Genomic DNA, 16269 nt, shown 5'->3' on the forward strand with positions numbered 1-16269 from the left:
TAAAGAAACAAGGTAGATTACAAATGGACATATACACAGGAGTATGATTATTTCACATTCTCACCCATTTTCATGAAAGCTTACAACGATTAACTCGTGCTGTTTATAGCACTACAAAAACCATCAGAGCTGCAAATAATGTAAAATCGTCACAACCAATTACTTTGCACATCAAAGCACAGCAGCAAATTGCCAAGCCCCATGCAAGCCATGTCGCGTAGCCCGATCCTGAAAGGCGCGTGAGTAGAATCACTCTGCCTTGGTGACGGTGACGCCGCCGAACCACCTCGAGCAGGTGTAGACGGAGCAGAAGGCCTGCAGCGTGGTGAGCAGCAGCATCATGATGGCGGCGAGGAAGGTGAGCAGCTGCCACGAGCTGAACACGTACTTGCGCATGAACCGCTTCGTCTTCACCCGCCACCGCGAGTTGTAGTAGCGGTTCACCTCCTCGATCGTCCTGTCCATGAACGCCACCTTGGTGAGCCGCACCGACCGCGTCATCCCGTTCCACAGCTTCGCCACCTCGCCGTCGCTCTTCATCCGGTTCAGCACCACCCCGCGCCGCCGCAGCAGCGCCACGTCCTCGTCGGTGTCGATGATGCCGTTCATCAGCTCCGTGTACCGCGCCAGCACCAGCGGGCCCGACGCCGCCGACGCCTCGTAGGCGACCAGGTTCCGGAGCACCACCTCCGTGTTGGAGTCGAGGGTCACCACGGGCAGCTGGAAGGTCGCCGTCTTGGCGTCGAACGCGATGGTGGACAGGTCGCCGGAGGTCGGGAGAAACTTGACCCCGGCGTTGACCAGCTCGGACACCGAGGGGATCATGATCTCCTCGATCAGCGGCGGCCGGGTTAGGTACCCAGCGGCGGATGAGCTCGCGTCGCGGTGATCGTTGCTCCCGTCGCCTGACATGAAGGACCCCAAGCCCGGCACGACGGCGAGCATCTTCCATGGCGCCTTGATGGCAAACTCGATCGGCTTCGTCACGTAGCGCATGGGCCCGGCCGTGTTGAGGCCCGACACGATGCCCGACACGGCGAGGAACAGCTGCTTCATGTACTCGCAGCTGACCGCCGGCTTCTGCTCCTCCGCGCCGCCGCCGTCCGCGGCCTGCTCCTCAATGTCGTAGCCCTCGTCGCGGAAGGTCCCGTTGGAGCCGTCGGCCTCCTCCGTGGCGTCATCTGCCGGCTTCGGCAGGAGAATGTAGTAGAGCACCTCCAGCAGGTGCGCGTGCTTGCCGACGTCGACCGCCGGGAAGTTGTCCATCATCTTGAACGGGCAGAGCTCCTTCGTGAGCCCGGTGACCATCCGCGCGAGCGTCTCGCCGGCCTCGTCGACCGACGGGTGCTGCGGCTCCAGGATCTTGCGGATCAGGAAGAGCGGGACCTGGTTCTCGAGCATGAGCATGTCGCGGAGGATGAGGTTGTGCGCGGACTTCCTCCCGGTGAAGTCAACGAGGTGCGCCATCCTCGACGACACCCTCTTCAGCGCCCTGCCGCCGTCTCCCTCGTCGTCGGCGATGGCGACGGCGTAAATCTGCAAGAACTCGAGCAGGAACGCGCCGTCGACGACCATCATCCACGCCAGCGTCTCGCCGTTGAAGTCGAGGTACCGGTGGTAGTAGGCGCGGATCTTTCGCTCGAGGCGCGCGAACTGCTGGACGAGGCCGTCGAGCTTGAGCCCGGCGCAGAGCCGCTTCTGCGCGCGGCGCGCCGAGGCGAGCTTGTAGCGCTCCATCTCGTACAGCTCGGGACGCCAGTGGTGGTAGGGGCCGAGCGCGATGAACTGAGGGGTGTAGGCCTCCGGCTTGTGCACCCGCAGCTGCTTGGGCACGTTGAAAACGGACACCGGGATGCCGTTGTCATCGTCGTCGTCGCCGGCGGCGGCGTCGTCGTCCTGGAGAGAGTGACGGATCTGGACCACCCACCGTACCTCGTCGAACACCAGCGGCGTCCCGTGGCGGCTACCAGCTTGTTGATCCGACGAGGCCATTGTTAGTCCTCCGTTTGTGTGTGCTTCCTCTCACGGTTGGTTGCAACTAGAAAGGAAAATCACTCCAACTAACCAGAAAAACGATGGTACTAGCCGTGATTTACACATACATTGATTGTTAAGTGTGGTGGAGCCACTGGAGACAGGGGCAAGAACGGTGACAGCGAAGAAGAAAGAAGGCAAAGAATTGCAAAACAGAGAAATACTCTTTCTATCCGTGAATAAATAGATTTGTACTAGTAAGTTTAGGATAGATTAGTATGATAGAGAAAACATCATACTAACCTTCATTAATTGGAGTAGTTGCATACTTATTCGAGTTGCACAGTAATTATAGTATTTACTATACAAATCTAACTGCAGAAACCTAAGTTTGGATTGGTGGAAAAGAGAGCGAAGGAAGGGTACAGTAAATATGGGGGACTTCAAGAAAAATAAATGGATCAGTGCACCGTTCAATCTCCTACAGATTGATGTATTTGTAATAATTTTTTGTGCTAGGCCGTGTTTTGGTATAGCATAAAATCTTACATTATACAAGTATTATAAAAGTTTCATGAATAAATTTAGTAAACTGATTATCTTTACCATTTTCTATTTATTTTCTAACACTCATTTCGATACACTATAATTTGTATCAGATTGTGATAAATTTGCCAAATACTCTAGATGGGTAATCATAATTTTTTATTTGCGTTTTTAATATTCATTTAGTTGAAACCTTAGCTTAAATTATAGCGGTTCCTGCATCCTTTTTTAAACCATTAATCTATATTTTGGCTTATAATTTTTTTTTATCTTATTAGTTGTTACAATTTATTTGTCCACGTGTTAAGTTTGAACTCTAGTGTTATTGTGTCTTTTATTCAGAATTTCTTTTTATATTTTATGAAAACATGAATTCTAGGTCCAAAGCTCCACTCTTGATAATTACAATCATAGATAGTTGTTTCATCTTGCATTACACTAGTCAAGATGTTGAATTTATTTGTTGTATTGAAGAATTATATGCATAATATTGTTGTTTAATAGAAACATATAGTGCTTAAAACTAAATTAACAGTATTGATATGCTCTAATGTAGTACTCCCTCTGTTCTAAATTGCAAGTAGTTTTAGATTAGTTCTAATTCAACCTTGTCTTACTTTGACCAAGTTTATAAAACATATTAAATCTACAATATCAAATAAATGCACTATAAAAATACATTTCAGGGTGTATCTAATGAATGATGTTATAGATGTTTATGTATTTTTCTTAAAAATTGGTTAAAACTAGAGAAACTTAACTTAAGGCAACGCTAAAAACAATGTACAATTTAGATTGATGGATAACGACTTACAAATATTTCCTTGGAGTATTAAAATAGTTTAAAGTAAACAGCAGTGTGTACGTGGGTTTGTCAAAATATCTTTCCACAATTGATAGACTATTAAAATAATTGTTCCAAAAAAACACTATTAAAATAATTATTTTTTTATGTATCTATATTTATTTGGTCCACATGGTGGCATACAATATTTTTAATTAAATTGTGATAGAAGTGTGCAGTTTAGAAACACGTATAGCGTATCTTTTATTATCGAAATATTCTCCCTAATGGATTGTATTGGTATTTAGACAAAATTTGAGGTATATTTTAGTTTATTTATTATAACAACAGAGTTGGGTAATCTAGATATAATTAAATTAGTATTTTAATAATTTTTTATAATTGCATAGGTGGGTAATTTAGATGCAAATTTTGGTCATTTTAAATTATCTTTCATAATGGCAAGTGGAGGTAATTTAGATCCAAATTTGGGATGTTACTTTATATATTTTTGTAATGGTAAAGATGGATAGTTTTTAGAAAATATAATAGCTCCAATGGCTATTATTGGTGATAATAATTATAATAATCTATCAAATAAAAGCATAGATGTTTATGAATTTTATGAGTATTTATATAATCTATTTTTTCCTAGTGTGTCTCATAAGGAGTAACTGTTTGAATCCTTCTAATAGTAAGATTGAATTAATAAAGTTGAGTTGGTGGCATGGTCCTTTCAGTTTTGACATGTCCAGATTCAGCTTATTTTTCAGAAGTCTCGTTGCGTGCCCATTCGTAGTGATCATCACCATGCCCCAGCTTCCATTTTATTTTTGCCCACATGCTTCTTCTGCAATGGGATGCAATCAGAGAGCTGCAGAAGTGGACCAGCTGCCCACCTTGGCCTTTCACTTTGCTGTCTGTCTGAGTCTCAGTCCTGTTTCCTGTGTCCTGCAACTGGAGTAGTACCTGCCGAAAGCAAAACAGGGAAAATAATCATGAACCGAAGCATACTTCACTGATTTATAGATTTGTAGTAGCTTCCAACATTACTCCATCTATCAAAAAAAAAAAAAAACGATTGCAACTGGAGGTTGCGTGCTAGTTAAAGTGGTCTATGTTTGAGCAAATTTCTAGTGAATGACATTAATATTTATGTCTCCAAATCAAGTTATTATGAAAATATATTTTGTAATTAATCTAATGATATTTATTTGATAATGTGCAAAATGAATTGGTCAAATTTAAAATAGTAAAACATGATACTGTGCTAGAATTGCATTCTTTCCAATATGGAGGTACACAAACCAAAACTAGCTGATAAGAACCCTTCAAGTTTGCCAACAATCTCTGATAGAACTCCATAATAAAGCCCAGACATACGACATGGCACATACATTACAGGGTGGAAACCAGATCGAGTGACCAAATGGTACGGGGCGATCGCCTCATCAAGGGAATGATGACAGTGACATCCACATTATCCACACATGCACCAGACTGGAAAGAACACTGATCTGGGTCGTGGACCGATAGCCACCACGGATCATCAGACGCTGAAGAATCTTTGCACGGACCCATCCGGGCAGAATAAAATTCAGATTCGTGAAACATGCTGGCAGCTGAGCTAGCACGATGATGAAGATTGAAGACGAGCCATCATTTTCGCGTCTCGGAGAAGATCATTGAAATCGTAGAAATTCCGCAGACTCTGTATGCATGCTTCGTTTTCATTTCAGAAGATAATAAGCCCATGGATTTGTCAAAAAAAAAGGCACTGCAGTACTGCACACCAACATACACTCTCCTCTTTTCTCTTCACTCCACCCTCTAAACACCGCTGATTACACAGCATAAAGCAATAATACTACACATAATTCTTTGACAAGAACATTCATCATTTTCAACAGTAAATGCAAACCGGTGGCTATGATCTCCTTGATCTTTTAGATTTCTTTAGAATAAATATCCTTATTTTTAATAAAATTTAAAAAGACTTTTGACTAAGAAGCACAATAGGCACAAGGGTTTAAACTTAATTTGGGAAACAAATCAAAATTTTAAAATAAAAATCTAAATTTATGATGCCATGCGATATGTCTATAACAAGATACACGATAACTTAAGCTGAGGTTTCAAATAAATGCATATGGAAGGTACATGGAGGTGCCACACAAATGGAGAAAAACTATGGATGTGGATGAAAGCATACAATGAGTAATTGATAATTTTATCAAAACTAGATAATGATTCCATAGTATCTATATATGTGTATCGTGTTAGAAAATGAAAAAGAAAAAAAGTGCATAGGTAAGTATTTTTATTAGCTGTAGATATTAAGCATAAGAGGCTCTTGCATTCTTACCCTTATTTTGGGTCTAATTATAATTTTACCCTTATTTTTTTAACTTTGTGATTTTGCTCTTGCTTTTCCAAAACAAAGACAGAGTTTTCCTTTCTTTCGTTCAGTTCAGACGAGTTAACAATGTCAGTTCATCTAATAAAAACTAGTTTTCCCATGTAAATTTGCTCCTAGCTTTTGAGTACTCTATGATAACCTCTATTTCGACATCAAATATTTGGACAACATTTTGAAAGAGTTATTACAACAAAATTTGAAAAATGTTTCAAATCTAAACAAAGTTTAACAAGTTGCACATGCTTAATCAACTATCCACCTAGAAGTCGGAGGGTTAGCACAAGGTCACGGTTATTGTCATCTTTCAATTTTTTTTTTGAATTTTTTCTTTTAATTTAATATTTTTGTATGACCTTAGCTAACATACTATAGAACAGGAGTGGACGGTGGCTTCAGATTCAAAAGACAACATGTATAGATTAAGCATGCCTGCCTTTTTAAACATCTTGGACAAAATGACTTCTATAATTGGTACCTGAAATCGATGACATGCATGCATGCCTTTTCAAACTATACATTACTACCAGACTCCTTATTTGATACTAAAATTGTTTGGATACCTTGTATTTCAATAGGAATCATCTGCATAAAACTCAAGGGCGACATATGCATCTTAATAATTCTATGCCTTTATGAACTTTCTATGTAGGTGATTTTAACTGTTGAATCTTCAGTTATACTCAAATTATACAGCACTGTTGATGATCACTCCCTCGCATCTAGCAGACTTAAACAAAAATTTCAATAGTCAGGAAAATAATCTACGAAATTTTGATCAGCGATGCAGTAGGATGCATCAATGCCTGGACCTTATCACTCTAACTGAAACATGTTTTTTCTCTCCCTTAATTGAAGCATGTTTTTTCCATGCCACGGGTCCTCTAACATTCCGTCAAAGGTTGTCAGGTACCTAATAATTAGATGAATCAAATACCTTTTATATATGTTTCATTATTGACAAAGATGATGCAAAATTGGAGGCAAAAAAGATCCTGAATCTGACATAGTGTGTCTTCATGGTCTTAATGTATCTGCAAGTGTTTTTCGAAGAATATTGCTAACTCTTGCAATGTTGCTTACTGATGCATTAGGGATTTTTATAAGAATCACAGATTAAAGGATGAATGCAAAGTCAGTACCATGTAAATTGTGCAGCATAATTTTAGAGTTTTAAGGCGATATCCTACAGCATGCTTTACAAAGCTGACCGGCTTTACCTTCAAGTTGACACGACCAGAGAAAGCAACTACAGGTAGCATTTTACTTCATCACCATAAACTGATAAACTTTCGCACTGAAGATCGAAGAACAGTAGCTTGTAGCTTACCAACCCATGGAAATGCAGAATACATCTTTCATCTGTTTTGCAGTAGGACACTTGCCGAACTTGTTATGGATGCCAGTGTCTTGGAGCTCACCTTCCAAGTGTAACATGTTCTCCATGACAATGAGCAGCATGGGCCATTCACAATACAGAATTTCCTCAATATCGTCGTCGTGGTTGTACTGATACAAGTGGCTTCTTACATTTCTGTTGAGCCTCAATAGATCGATTGTAGTCCTTTTGTACTCGTTTTTAACATTTACAACCCACTGGTTGATCTTTGCATTTGCCGTGGCAGTATCCAACCAGTCATTCTTGTAGGGGAGATTGTACAGTATTCTGTTCTTCTTTGATCGGTTTTTCTGACCAAGATAATTGACAATTCTATCGTGTAGCATCAGGAAGACCTCAGTGCTGTGAACACAAGTAACCAAATGAGCCTGTGGTGACAACAACAAAGAGTCAAAGACGATAAAACCGAATAAAAACATTACCGGTTTTTCATGGGCAGCAGGGCAGCATTGTTTACAATCAAGAACTCATCTTTCCTTGTAAGGTTGTTCCTCCTCAAGAGCAAGAGGAAATCCTTGTAGTCCGGAGGCAAGTTGTTGATATCCCCACCCGAGATCGTAATCAACGGCTCCAGCACCCTGGAAAGGTGCTTGTAGTCATCTCTCACACGCTCAATGCTGAAGAAACCTTCGCCAGTGAAACTGACCCCCTTTAGCTTGACATTCCCAGTGCTCCCAATCCAGACGTTGGACACCTGCAGAGGAGCAGTGAGGTACTAGCAGACTGAGTGCTGGTTCCTCAGTATCAATGTAAGTTTTCTGCTAATCCTAGTGGCTTCATCAGATAATCGCCAGAATGTGTTTCTTGTTCCTAACACCGACACCTGGATCAGCATCGCGTTGTTCTTCGCATAGCTCATCGCATCGTGCAGCCTCTCGGCAGAATACTCGTCAATGTCCTCAGTGCTATGAACAAAGAGAGAAAAATGAGTCTGTGGCCAGAGACAATAAAACTGAATCGACGAAGAAACAAAGAGCAGCATCTCACTTGCATTTATACTGAGAAGCCACCACTTCGTCGCCAATTTTTGGACCAGCAGCCTGCCGAAAATACCCAATCAAGCACACGAAACCAAAACATTCAGGTGAAAAAATTGCAAGGAGCCAAGGACTGCTCTGGTCCCAGACTCCCAGTAGAAACAGATTGGTCCAGGAGGATCCTCTGTCCCTTTTGAAGAAAGAACAATCCCTTGTATTTTCTTTTCTTTTTTTTGTTTAAAAAAATCTCTTGGCACGGGAAGGTCGTCAAAGGCTGATATTCCTCATATTCCTAGACTAAATTAAGGCAGGCACACATAGGCGATCTACACGATCTATTAGAGGATGACCTTGCATGCACGGATTCGACTACTTCAAAGAAATCATAACCTTTGATCCTGAGAAGGTAAAAATGTACTGTAAATTAAATGGCATTCTTGCTTGTGGCTAAATATGCTGTCAAGGGCATAACATTTTACTAAAGTTAACGGCGACACCTTGAGTTAAGAGTATTAAGACCACCACTGCAGCCAGCAGGTCTGAACAAGCACATACACAGGAGTACTACAGTATGACCAAGGGTGTTAAAATCACAACCCAACGGTTAGATTGCAAATTGTGGGATTAGAACTACTAGAGTCGTATAATTAATCGTAAAAAATCGTAGAACCAACCAGATCAACTAAGATAGTAAAGTCGTAAACCACATGATAAAATTGTGATTTTAGCAATCATATTTTCAATATAAATTATTGCAATATGGCAGGGATGCACAAAAGGGGGAAGAAAATGAAGGAAGAACACGGACTATGTTACTGGCAGTACTTTGCTAACACCGACGTGGATTCGAACCTGGATCAGGGCGGCGGCGCCGACGGAGAGGCCGAGGCCGAGGCCGACACCTACGCCAACGCCAACGCTGAGGGTGTTTCCCAGGGAGGATCACTATCTTGCTGCTTCTGCTGCTTCTTGTTTAGCTGCGGTCAGAGGTGAGGGAAGAGTAAAGTGTAAGGGGTAAGAAGAAAAATAAAGGAGACCTTAATGCGACTGTCTGACTGTTCATGATGGGATGGCAAGACAGTGGTCAATTGGATTTCCTACCGTACTTTGATAAATTTATTCATTTTAGTTGAAACATTATTGGATAAACTTATATATTTTAACTAAAAATTATCACATGTGCCTTTATTGGCAATGAAATTGTAAGCAATCTAAATTTCTTTATAAAACAATATTACTAATACACATAATTCTTTGATAAGAAAATCCAATATTCTCTGCAGAGAAAGGGTTTTTTTAGTAGAATTAGATTCAAGATAAAAGAAAAATGGTTTTAGTAATTAGTAAAAAATATGGATGAATACTTGCTCTTTTCTCGATTTTAGATCGGATTTTTTGGTGGCATGGCCAAGAGGTAAGGCAGGGGACCGAAAATTCTTTACCCCTAGTTCAAATCTGGGTGCCGCCTGATTAATAAAATGCTTAGGATTTTAATAAAATACTTAGGATTATACTACTGATCAAACTCGACAAATTTGTACCCCCTATGTTGGGGCACGAGAGTGACCAAAATAGCTATGAACTCCTTAACTTCTTAATTCCTTTAGTGTAAACAGTATGATCTAATATCCTTTTTTTAATATAATAAAAAGAGATTTTTAAATAATATGTAGAACAAGCATAGGGTTTCAGATTAACTTAAGGACAAACATAAAACTTTAAAATCCAAATCTAGATTCACGGCATCATAAATCAAGATTACAACAAGAGCCACCATAACTTAAGCTAGGATTTTAACAAAATGCAGTTTGAAGGTATATGGAGGTGCCATGCAAAGAGAAAAAACTATAGACATGAATTAAAAAATGCATGATAAATTTATCACAACCAGATAAGGATTACATAGTATTTATATGTGTATTGTGTTAGAAAATAATCGAAGAGAAAAAATATGCAAAGGGAAGTAACTTTTATTAAGGCTCTTATGTTCTTACCCTTGTTTTGAAGTATTAATCTGTCGAATCGGCAACCAAGGCGTATAACCGTGTTTGTTTTGCATTTTTTATGGACGACGTTCATGTTTAAGCATGTTTTTTTTTATAACATGTTTAAGCATGGTTGAGTTAGTATGGACAACCTTGACGTAAGAAAACTCGGAGGGCTTTCGTTTTCCTCAATATTAGGCTTTACCCCTGTTGAACTCCGGGAGGGATTAAAGCAACTTGTATTGTTAGGCACACCAAATGTACGAATTATTAGAAAACCTGTCAACTAGTACAAAAGCTTTATGAAAGAGGTTCCCAAATCCCAACCGGCTCTTTCTTTCTTTCTTTCTTTTAAGGAAAATGGTCCCCTACGGGCCTACCCTTTAACCTGTGTGCTTTCCTGAGTGATGGAAGACGGAGTGGTGGGATCGAGGTTAGAAGAGAGGGGAAATGCTTCATCAGATACAATAATTTGCATAAAACTCAAGTGCAACACTACTACTTCAGATATGTATCTGCAACTGCAAGTGTTTCCGAGGAATATTGCTAGCGTTGCTTACTGATGCAATAGAGATTTTTATAAGAACCAGAGATTAAAGGATGAATGCAAACTCAATGGCAAGTCAATTTCACAGCATAATTTTAGAGTTTTAAGGCGATATTTTACAGCATACTTTACAAAAGCTGGCCAGATTTGCCTTGTAGTTGACGGGACCAGATAAAGCAACTAGCCTATTACATAAACCAGGTAGCATATCACTCCATCACTACAAACTTTCTCACTGAAGATCGAAGAACAGTAGCTTACCATTACCAACCCATGGAAATGCAGAATACATCTTTCATCTGTTTTGCAGCAGAACGGCTAGCCGAACTTGTTTTTGATGTCAGTGTCTTGGAGCTCACCTTCCAAGTGTAATTGTTTCTCCATGGCGATGAGCAGCATGGGCCATTCACAATAAAGAATTTCCTCAATATCGTCATCATGGCCGTACTCATGCAAGTGGCTTCTTACATTTCTGTTGAGACGCAGTAGATCAAGTGCAGTCCTTTTGTACTCTTTTTTTTGAACATCTGATTTTACAACCCACTGGTTGATCTTTGTATTTGACGTGGCAGTATCCAACCAGTCGTTCTCATAGGGGAGACTGGAGAGTATTATGTTCCTCTTTGCTCGGTTTTTTCTACCAAGATACTTGACAATTCTATCGTATAGCATCAGGAAGACCTCAGTACTGTGAACACAAGTAACCAAATGACCAGTGGCAACATCAAACAAGAACAAAAACAAAGACAATAAAACTGAGTAAAAAAATTACCGGTTTTTCAAGGGCAGGAGAGCAGCATTGTTTACAATCAAGAACTCATCTTCCGTTGTAAGGTTGTCCTTCGTCAACAGCAAGAGGAATTCACTGTAGTCCGGAGGCAATTTGTTGATATCCCCACCGGAGATACTAATCAACTGCTTGAGCACCCTGGACAGGTTCTTGTAGTCATCCCTCACACGCTCAATGCTGAAGCCTTTGGTAGTGAATCTGGCCCCCCTGAGCTTGACATTGCCAGCGCTCCCAACCCAGACGTTGGACACCTGCAGAGGAGCAGTGAGGCACTTGCAGAATGAGTGCAAGTTCCTCAGTATCAATGCAAGTTTTCTGCTGATCCTAGTGGCTTCATCAGATAATCGCCAGAATGTCTTCGTTGTTGTTCCTAACACCAGCACCTGGATCAGCAACGCGTTGTCCTTCGCATAGCTCGTCGCGTCGCGCAGCTCCTCCCCAGACGACTCGTCAATGTCCTCGGTGCTATGAACAACAAAGAGAGATAAATGAGTCTGTGGCCAGAGACAATAAAACTGAATCGACCAAGAAACAAAGAGCAGCATCTCACTTGCATTTATACTGAGAAGCCACCACTTCGTCGCCAATTGTTGGACCAGCAGCCTGCCGAAAATACCCAATCAAGCACACGAAACCAAAACATTCAGGTGAAAAAATTGCAAGGAGCCAAGGACTGCTCTGGTCCCAGACTCCCAGTAGAAACAGATTGGTCCAGGAGGATCCTCTGTCCCTTTTTTTTTCCGACCACGCCGAAGCGTGTTTTTCATTAAGAAGAAAGGAGTTTCAAACAACAACTTGGAGACGGTAATCCAAGGTTACCGGACTCCAACGAACAACGAGCACCATAAAGCGATTACATAGCAACTAATTTGTGACTAAAACACACGAAGCAGCCGGGAAGCCTCACATCCTGGCCACGAGTGAGCGGAGGCGCCTGAACCCGGCCGTGCACCAGGCTTCCACCTTGTCCTGCACCAATAACGCGAGCTGCTGAGCCGTGGTTATCGAGCTGTTGAAGGTTTTTGCATTACGCTCCTTCCAAAGCGCCCAGCCGATGAGGAAGAAGAATGAGTCAAAGCCACGACGCTGCTGCTTTGGGCTGAGCTTCCTGTTTTTTAACCACCAATGCAAGGCCGGTTCCTGGCTGGGTACAATGGAGTCTTGCAGGTGCAACTTGCACAGCCAAATGTGCCAAACCACACGGCTGAAGGAGCATCCAAGAAGAATGTGGTCCATCGTTTCCACTTCTTGATCACACAGAACACAAGTACTGGAATGTTGTAGGCCGTGCCGAAATCGGCGCTCGGCCGTCCAACACCTGTCAGCGCCGATCGGAATAGACGCCCATGCGGCAGCGACGACCTCCATGTACCCCGGTAGCTTGATCCAATACGGCTCGAACTTGAACCTTCGTTTTGCCCCATTGTAGACATGGTGATGCAGCAGCAGAGGGCAGTGATCAGAACAGTCGGAGGAGAGCGGTTTGAGGACATGGTTGGGGAAGGCAGACAGCCAATCCGCCGTGGCGAACATTCTATCCAGGAGCTCCAGTGTTGGTTGTTCTCTACGGCTGGACCAAGTATATAATCTCCCCACCATGTTGATTTCCTCGAGCTGTAGCTGGTCCAGGAAAGCCCGGAAACGCCGCATACTACGCCTATCAAGCCTGTCATTATTTTTATCCTGTGCCCGATAGATCATATTGAAATCGCCACATAGGAACCAAGGGCCCAAGGAGGCGGCCCTGAACTGTCGCAGCTCATCAAGGAACTCGATCTTGTCTGAATCAAGCTGAGGCCCGTATACGACTGAGATCCACCAGGGCTGACCCAACGGAGCCCTGCTGGAGAATCTGGCGGTCAGGGAGAATCCGCCCCTGTGTAGAGAGTCCACCGACCAGCAATCACGTGCCCAGGCCAACATGATACCCCCGGCCGCGCCATCAGCAGGCACAAAATCATAGTCAAAGGAGCCCCCACTATTTCGACAGCAACATTGTTACAAATAGAGGAGAGCTTGGTCTCCTGGATGCAAACTATGGTTGGTTTAAGGAGCAACACAAATTCCTTGACGACATTCCTCCTCGCGCGGTCATTGAGACCGCGGACATTCCACACAAAGCAGCTGGGGTTTGTTAACATGGAGAACAGTTGGGCGACGAAGTCCATGAGCGCTGACCGATCAGGCCATGCCATTGCCCAGCCCCTCGAGGTTGAGGTCCAGGGCCGCCAGGTCGATGTTGCCAAGCAACAGCTTCTGTAAACAATTTTGCTTCCGCTGGGTCATGTCCCCGCAAAACGCAAGCTTTAGTTTCGCTTCGGCCTCCGCATCTGGCGCATTCTCGTCGACATGAATCCCCATCTTCTTCAGCAGTACAATTTGCGCCTGTCGAGTCGCGTTCGGTGCGCGCGGTCGTGCTGCGATCCGTCCGCTCCGCCGCAAGGAATGGATCGAGACAGGCGTCCGGGAGCGGCGCAGCGTCGGTCCGCGGCGAACGAGCGGTGTCTGTAACGGGATACACACTTCGCCCTCCAACATCTCCTGGATCGACGGTTCATCAGGCACCACGTCGCAAACGGCATCCGCCGGTCCCAGAGGAACTGCGTTAAGAGGAGGCTGTGCGGTAGGAGGAGTCGAGGATCCCTGCGGCGGTGGTGAGGCCGGCACTTCCGGTGTGGGTGGGCTATCCGACGTATGTGGAAGTACTAGGCGCACAGGAGAGACACCCGGCCGAGGAGCCAAAGCCAGCTCATCCTCGGCGCATGCTGCCCACCAGTCTTCGCGTGGCGGCGTTGGCGGACACTAGACACTTATGCCCGCCAGCAGGAGGTGCGGGGCAATGTTGATGAAACGGGCCACCATACCGGTGGCAGAGGAAGTCCCGGCGTGCGCGACAGGGAGTGGCGTTGCGGGCACCGCAGCAGGCGAGGCGGGCAGCGCATCCCCGGTGGACCCGGGCGCCGGTTCCAACGTCAGCCGAGGTGGGGTGGGTGGTGGCGAATCCACCGGAGAGTGAACGACCAGCCCACGCGAAGGCGCAGCATCAGCATGCCCAAGAGGCTGGGCTGCAAGGGGGCACGACACGGCACCGATCAGGACAGATGTTGCTGGGGCAGCGCCGCGACCGCAGCAGGCCCCAGGGTGGTAGTGGTTGTAGTTGCTGTCACCGGAGTCGTCGTCGACTTCAGACTTCCTGCGGGGTGTTGGCCAATCCTCGACATAGGCGTCATTGGCGTCAGCATTATGATTGCCGTTACCCCCGTCGTCACTACCTCCCCCATTATCATCGTCATGGCCGCCATCATCTCCATTGTCAGACTCCGGTGGCGTGCTCCAATCTTGGAAAGCAACCAGCCGCATACGTACCAGGTATTTTGAAGAAAGAACAATCCCTTGTATTTTCTTTTCTTTTTTTGTTTAAAAAAATCTCTTGGCACGGGAAGGTCGTCAAAGGCTGATATTCCTCATATTCCTAGACTAAATTAAGGCAGGCACACATAGGCGATCTACACGATCTGTTAGAGGATGACCTTGCATGCACGGATTCGACTACTTCAAAGAAATCATAACCTTTGATCCTGAGAAGGTAAAAATGTACTGTAAATTAAATGGCATTCTTGCTTGTGGCTAAATATGCTGTCAAGGGCATAACATTTTACTAAAGTTAACGGCGACACCTTGAGTTAAGAGTATTAAGACCACCACTGCAGCCAGCAGGTCTGAACAAGCACATACACAGGAGTACTACAGTATGGCCAAGGGTGTTAAAATCACAACCCAACGGTTAGATTGCAAATTGTGGGATTAGAACTACTAGAGTCGTATAATTAATCGTAAAAAATCGTAGAACCAACCAGATCAACTAAGATAGTAAAGTCGTAAACCACATGATAAAATTGTGATTTTAGCAATCATATTTTCAATATAAATTATTGCAATATGGCAGGGATGCACAAAAGGGGGAAGAAAATGAAGGAAGAACACGGACTATGTTACTGGCAGTACTTTGCTAACACCGATGTGGATTCGAACCTGGATCAGGGCGGCGGCGCCGACGGTGAGGCCAAGGCCGAGGCCGACACCTACGCCAACGCCAAAGCTGAGGGTGTTTCCCATGGAGGATCACTATCTTCTTGTTTAGCTGCGGTCAGAGGTGAGGGAAGAGTAAAGTGTAAGGGGTAAGAAGAAAAATAAAGGAGACCTTAATGTGACTGTCTGACTGTTCATGATGGGATGGCAAGACAGTGGTCAATTGGATTTCCTACCGTACTTTGATAAATTTATTCATTTTAGTTGAAACATTATTGGATAAACTTATATATTTTAACTAAAAATTATCACATGTGCCTTTATTGGCAATGACATTGTAAGCAATCTAATTTTTTTATAAAACAATATTACTACTACACATAATTCTTTGATAAGAAAATCTAATATTCTCTGCAGAGAAAGGGTTTTTTTAGTAGAATTAGATTCAAGATAATAGAGAAAAGGTTTTAGTAATTAGTAAAAACTATGGATGAATACTTGCTCTTTTCTCGATTTTAGATTGGATTTTTTGGCGGCATGGCCAAGAGGTAAGGCAGGGGACCGAAAATTCTTTACCCCTACTTCAAATCTGGGTGCCGCCTGATTAATAAAATACTTAGGATTTTAATAAAATACTGTCGATGCGGGACCCACGGGATACCCCTCAAGGAAGAGAGAAGATCTAGTCTAACTAAGATTCTTTCCATGTAATCTTAGTAGTAGTATTATTCTGTAATCCTACTATGAAATCTCATTGTAAACCGACTAAGACTCTGACCTGCTGACTATATAAAGGAGGGCGGGGTTCCTAGAGAGGTTAGA

At 43.6% G+C, this 16269-nt stretch overlaps 3 protein-coding genes across 3 annotated transcripts; all 3 read right to left on the bottom strand.

The window, feature by feature from the left end:
* LOC136529352 (putative UPF0481 protein At3g02645) lies at positions 1 to 2049 on the bottom strand. The gene has a single exon (XM_066522426.1). The coding sequence runs from the start codon at positions 1990 to 1992 to the stop codon at positions 250 to 252; it is 1743 nt and encodes a 580-aa protein (XP_066378523.1). The 5' UTR covers positions 1993 to 2049; the 3' UTR covers positions 1 to 249.
* Positions 2050 to 3987: 1938 nt separating this feature from the next.
* On the bottom strand, positions 3988 to 9084 carry LOC136529009 (uncharacterized). The gene is made up of 6 exons (XM_066522030.1): positions 8949 to 9084; positions 8107 to 8159; positions 7943 to 8024; positions 7542 to 7813; positions 7051 to 7461; positions 3988 to 4273 (listed from the first exon to the last, which is right to left on the bottom strand). Exons 3-6 carry the CDS (start codon positions 7976 to 7978, stop codon positions 4213 to 4215), a joined length of 780 nt encoding a protein of 259 aa, XP_066378127.1. The 5' UTR covers positions 7979 to 8024; positions 8107 to 8159; positions 8949 to 9084; the 3' UTR covers positions 3988 to 4212.
* A 1619-nt stretch (positions 9085 to 10703) lies between these two features.
* LOC136529563 (uncharacterized) lies at positions 10704 to 15595 on the bottom strand. The gene is made up of 4 exons (XM_066522639.1): positions 15451 to 15595; positions 11969 to 12021; positions 11401 to 11883; positions 10704 to 11316 (listed from the first exon to the last, which is right to left on the bottom strand). Exons 1-4 carry the CDS (start codon positions 15532 to 15534, stop codon positions 10947 to 10949), a joined length of 990 nt encoding a protein of 329 aa, XP_066378736.1. The 5' UTR covers positions 15535 to 15595; the 3' UTR covers positions 10704 to 10946.
* Positions 15596 to 16269: the final 674 nt, after the last annotated feature.

This window comes from Miscanthus floridulus, chromosome 19 (genome assembly GCF_019320115.1).
Source record: "Miscanthus floridulus cultivar M001 chromosome 19, ASM1932011v1, whole genome shotgun sequence".
NCBI classification, from domain to species: domain Eukaryota; kingdom Viridiplantae; phylum Streptophyta; class Magnoliopsida; order Poales; family Poaceae; genus Miscanthus; species Miscanthus floridulus.

Excerpts from the sequence above, each read along its gene's own strand:
- LOC136529009 (XM_066522030.1), bottom strand. The coding sequence starts at position 7,978 with ATGAGCTATGCGAAGAACAACGCGATGCTGATCCAG. Across the intron at positions 7,814-7,942 it reads ACAACGCGATGCTGATCCAG|GTGTCCAACGTCTGGATTGG; the intron begins GTGTCGGTGTTA and ends GCTCCTCTGCAG. Across the intron at positions 7,462-7,541 it reads CTGCTGCCCATGAAAAACCG|CACTGAGGTCTTCCTGATGC; the intron begins GTAATGTTTTTA and ends TTGTGTTCACAG.
- LOC136529563 (XM_066522639.1), bottom strand. The coding sequence starts at position 15,534 with ATGGGAAACACCCTCAGCTTTGGCGTTGGCGTAGGTGTCGGCCTCGGC. Across the intron at positions 11,884-11,968 it reads GCTTCTCAGTATAAATGCAA|CACCGAGGACATTGACGAGT; the intron begins GTGAGATGCTGC and ends TGTTGTTCATAG. Across the intron at positions 11,317-11,400 it reads CTCCTGCCCTTGAAAAACCG|TACTGAGGTCTTCCTGATGC; the intron begins GTAATTTTTTTA and ends TTGTGTTCACAG.
- LOC136529352 (XM_066522426.1), bottom strand. The coding sequence starts at position 1,992 with ATGGCCTCGTCGGATCAACAAGCTGGTAGCCGCCACGGGACGCCGCTG.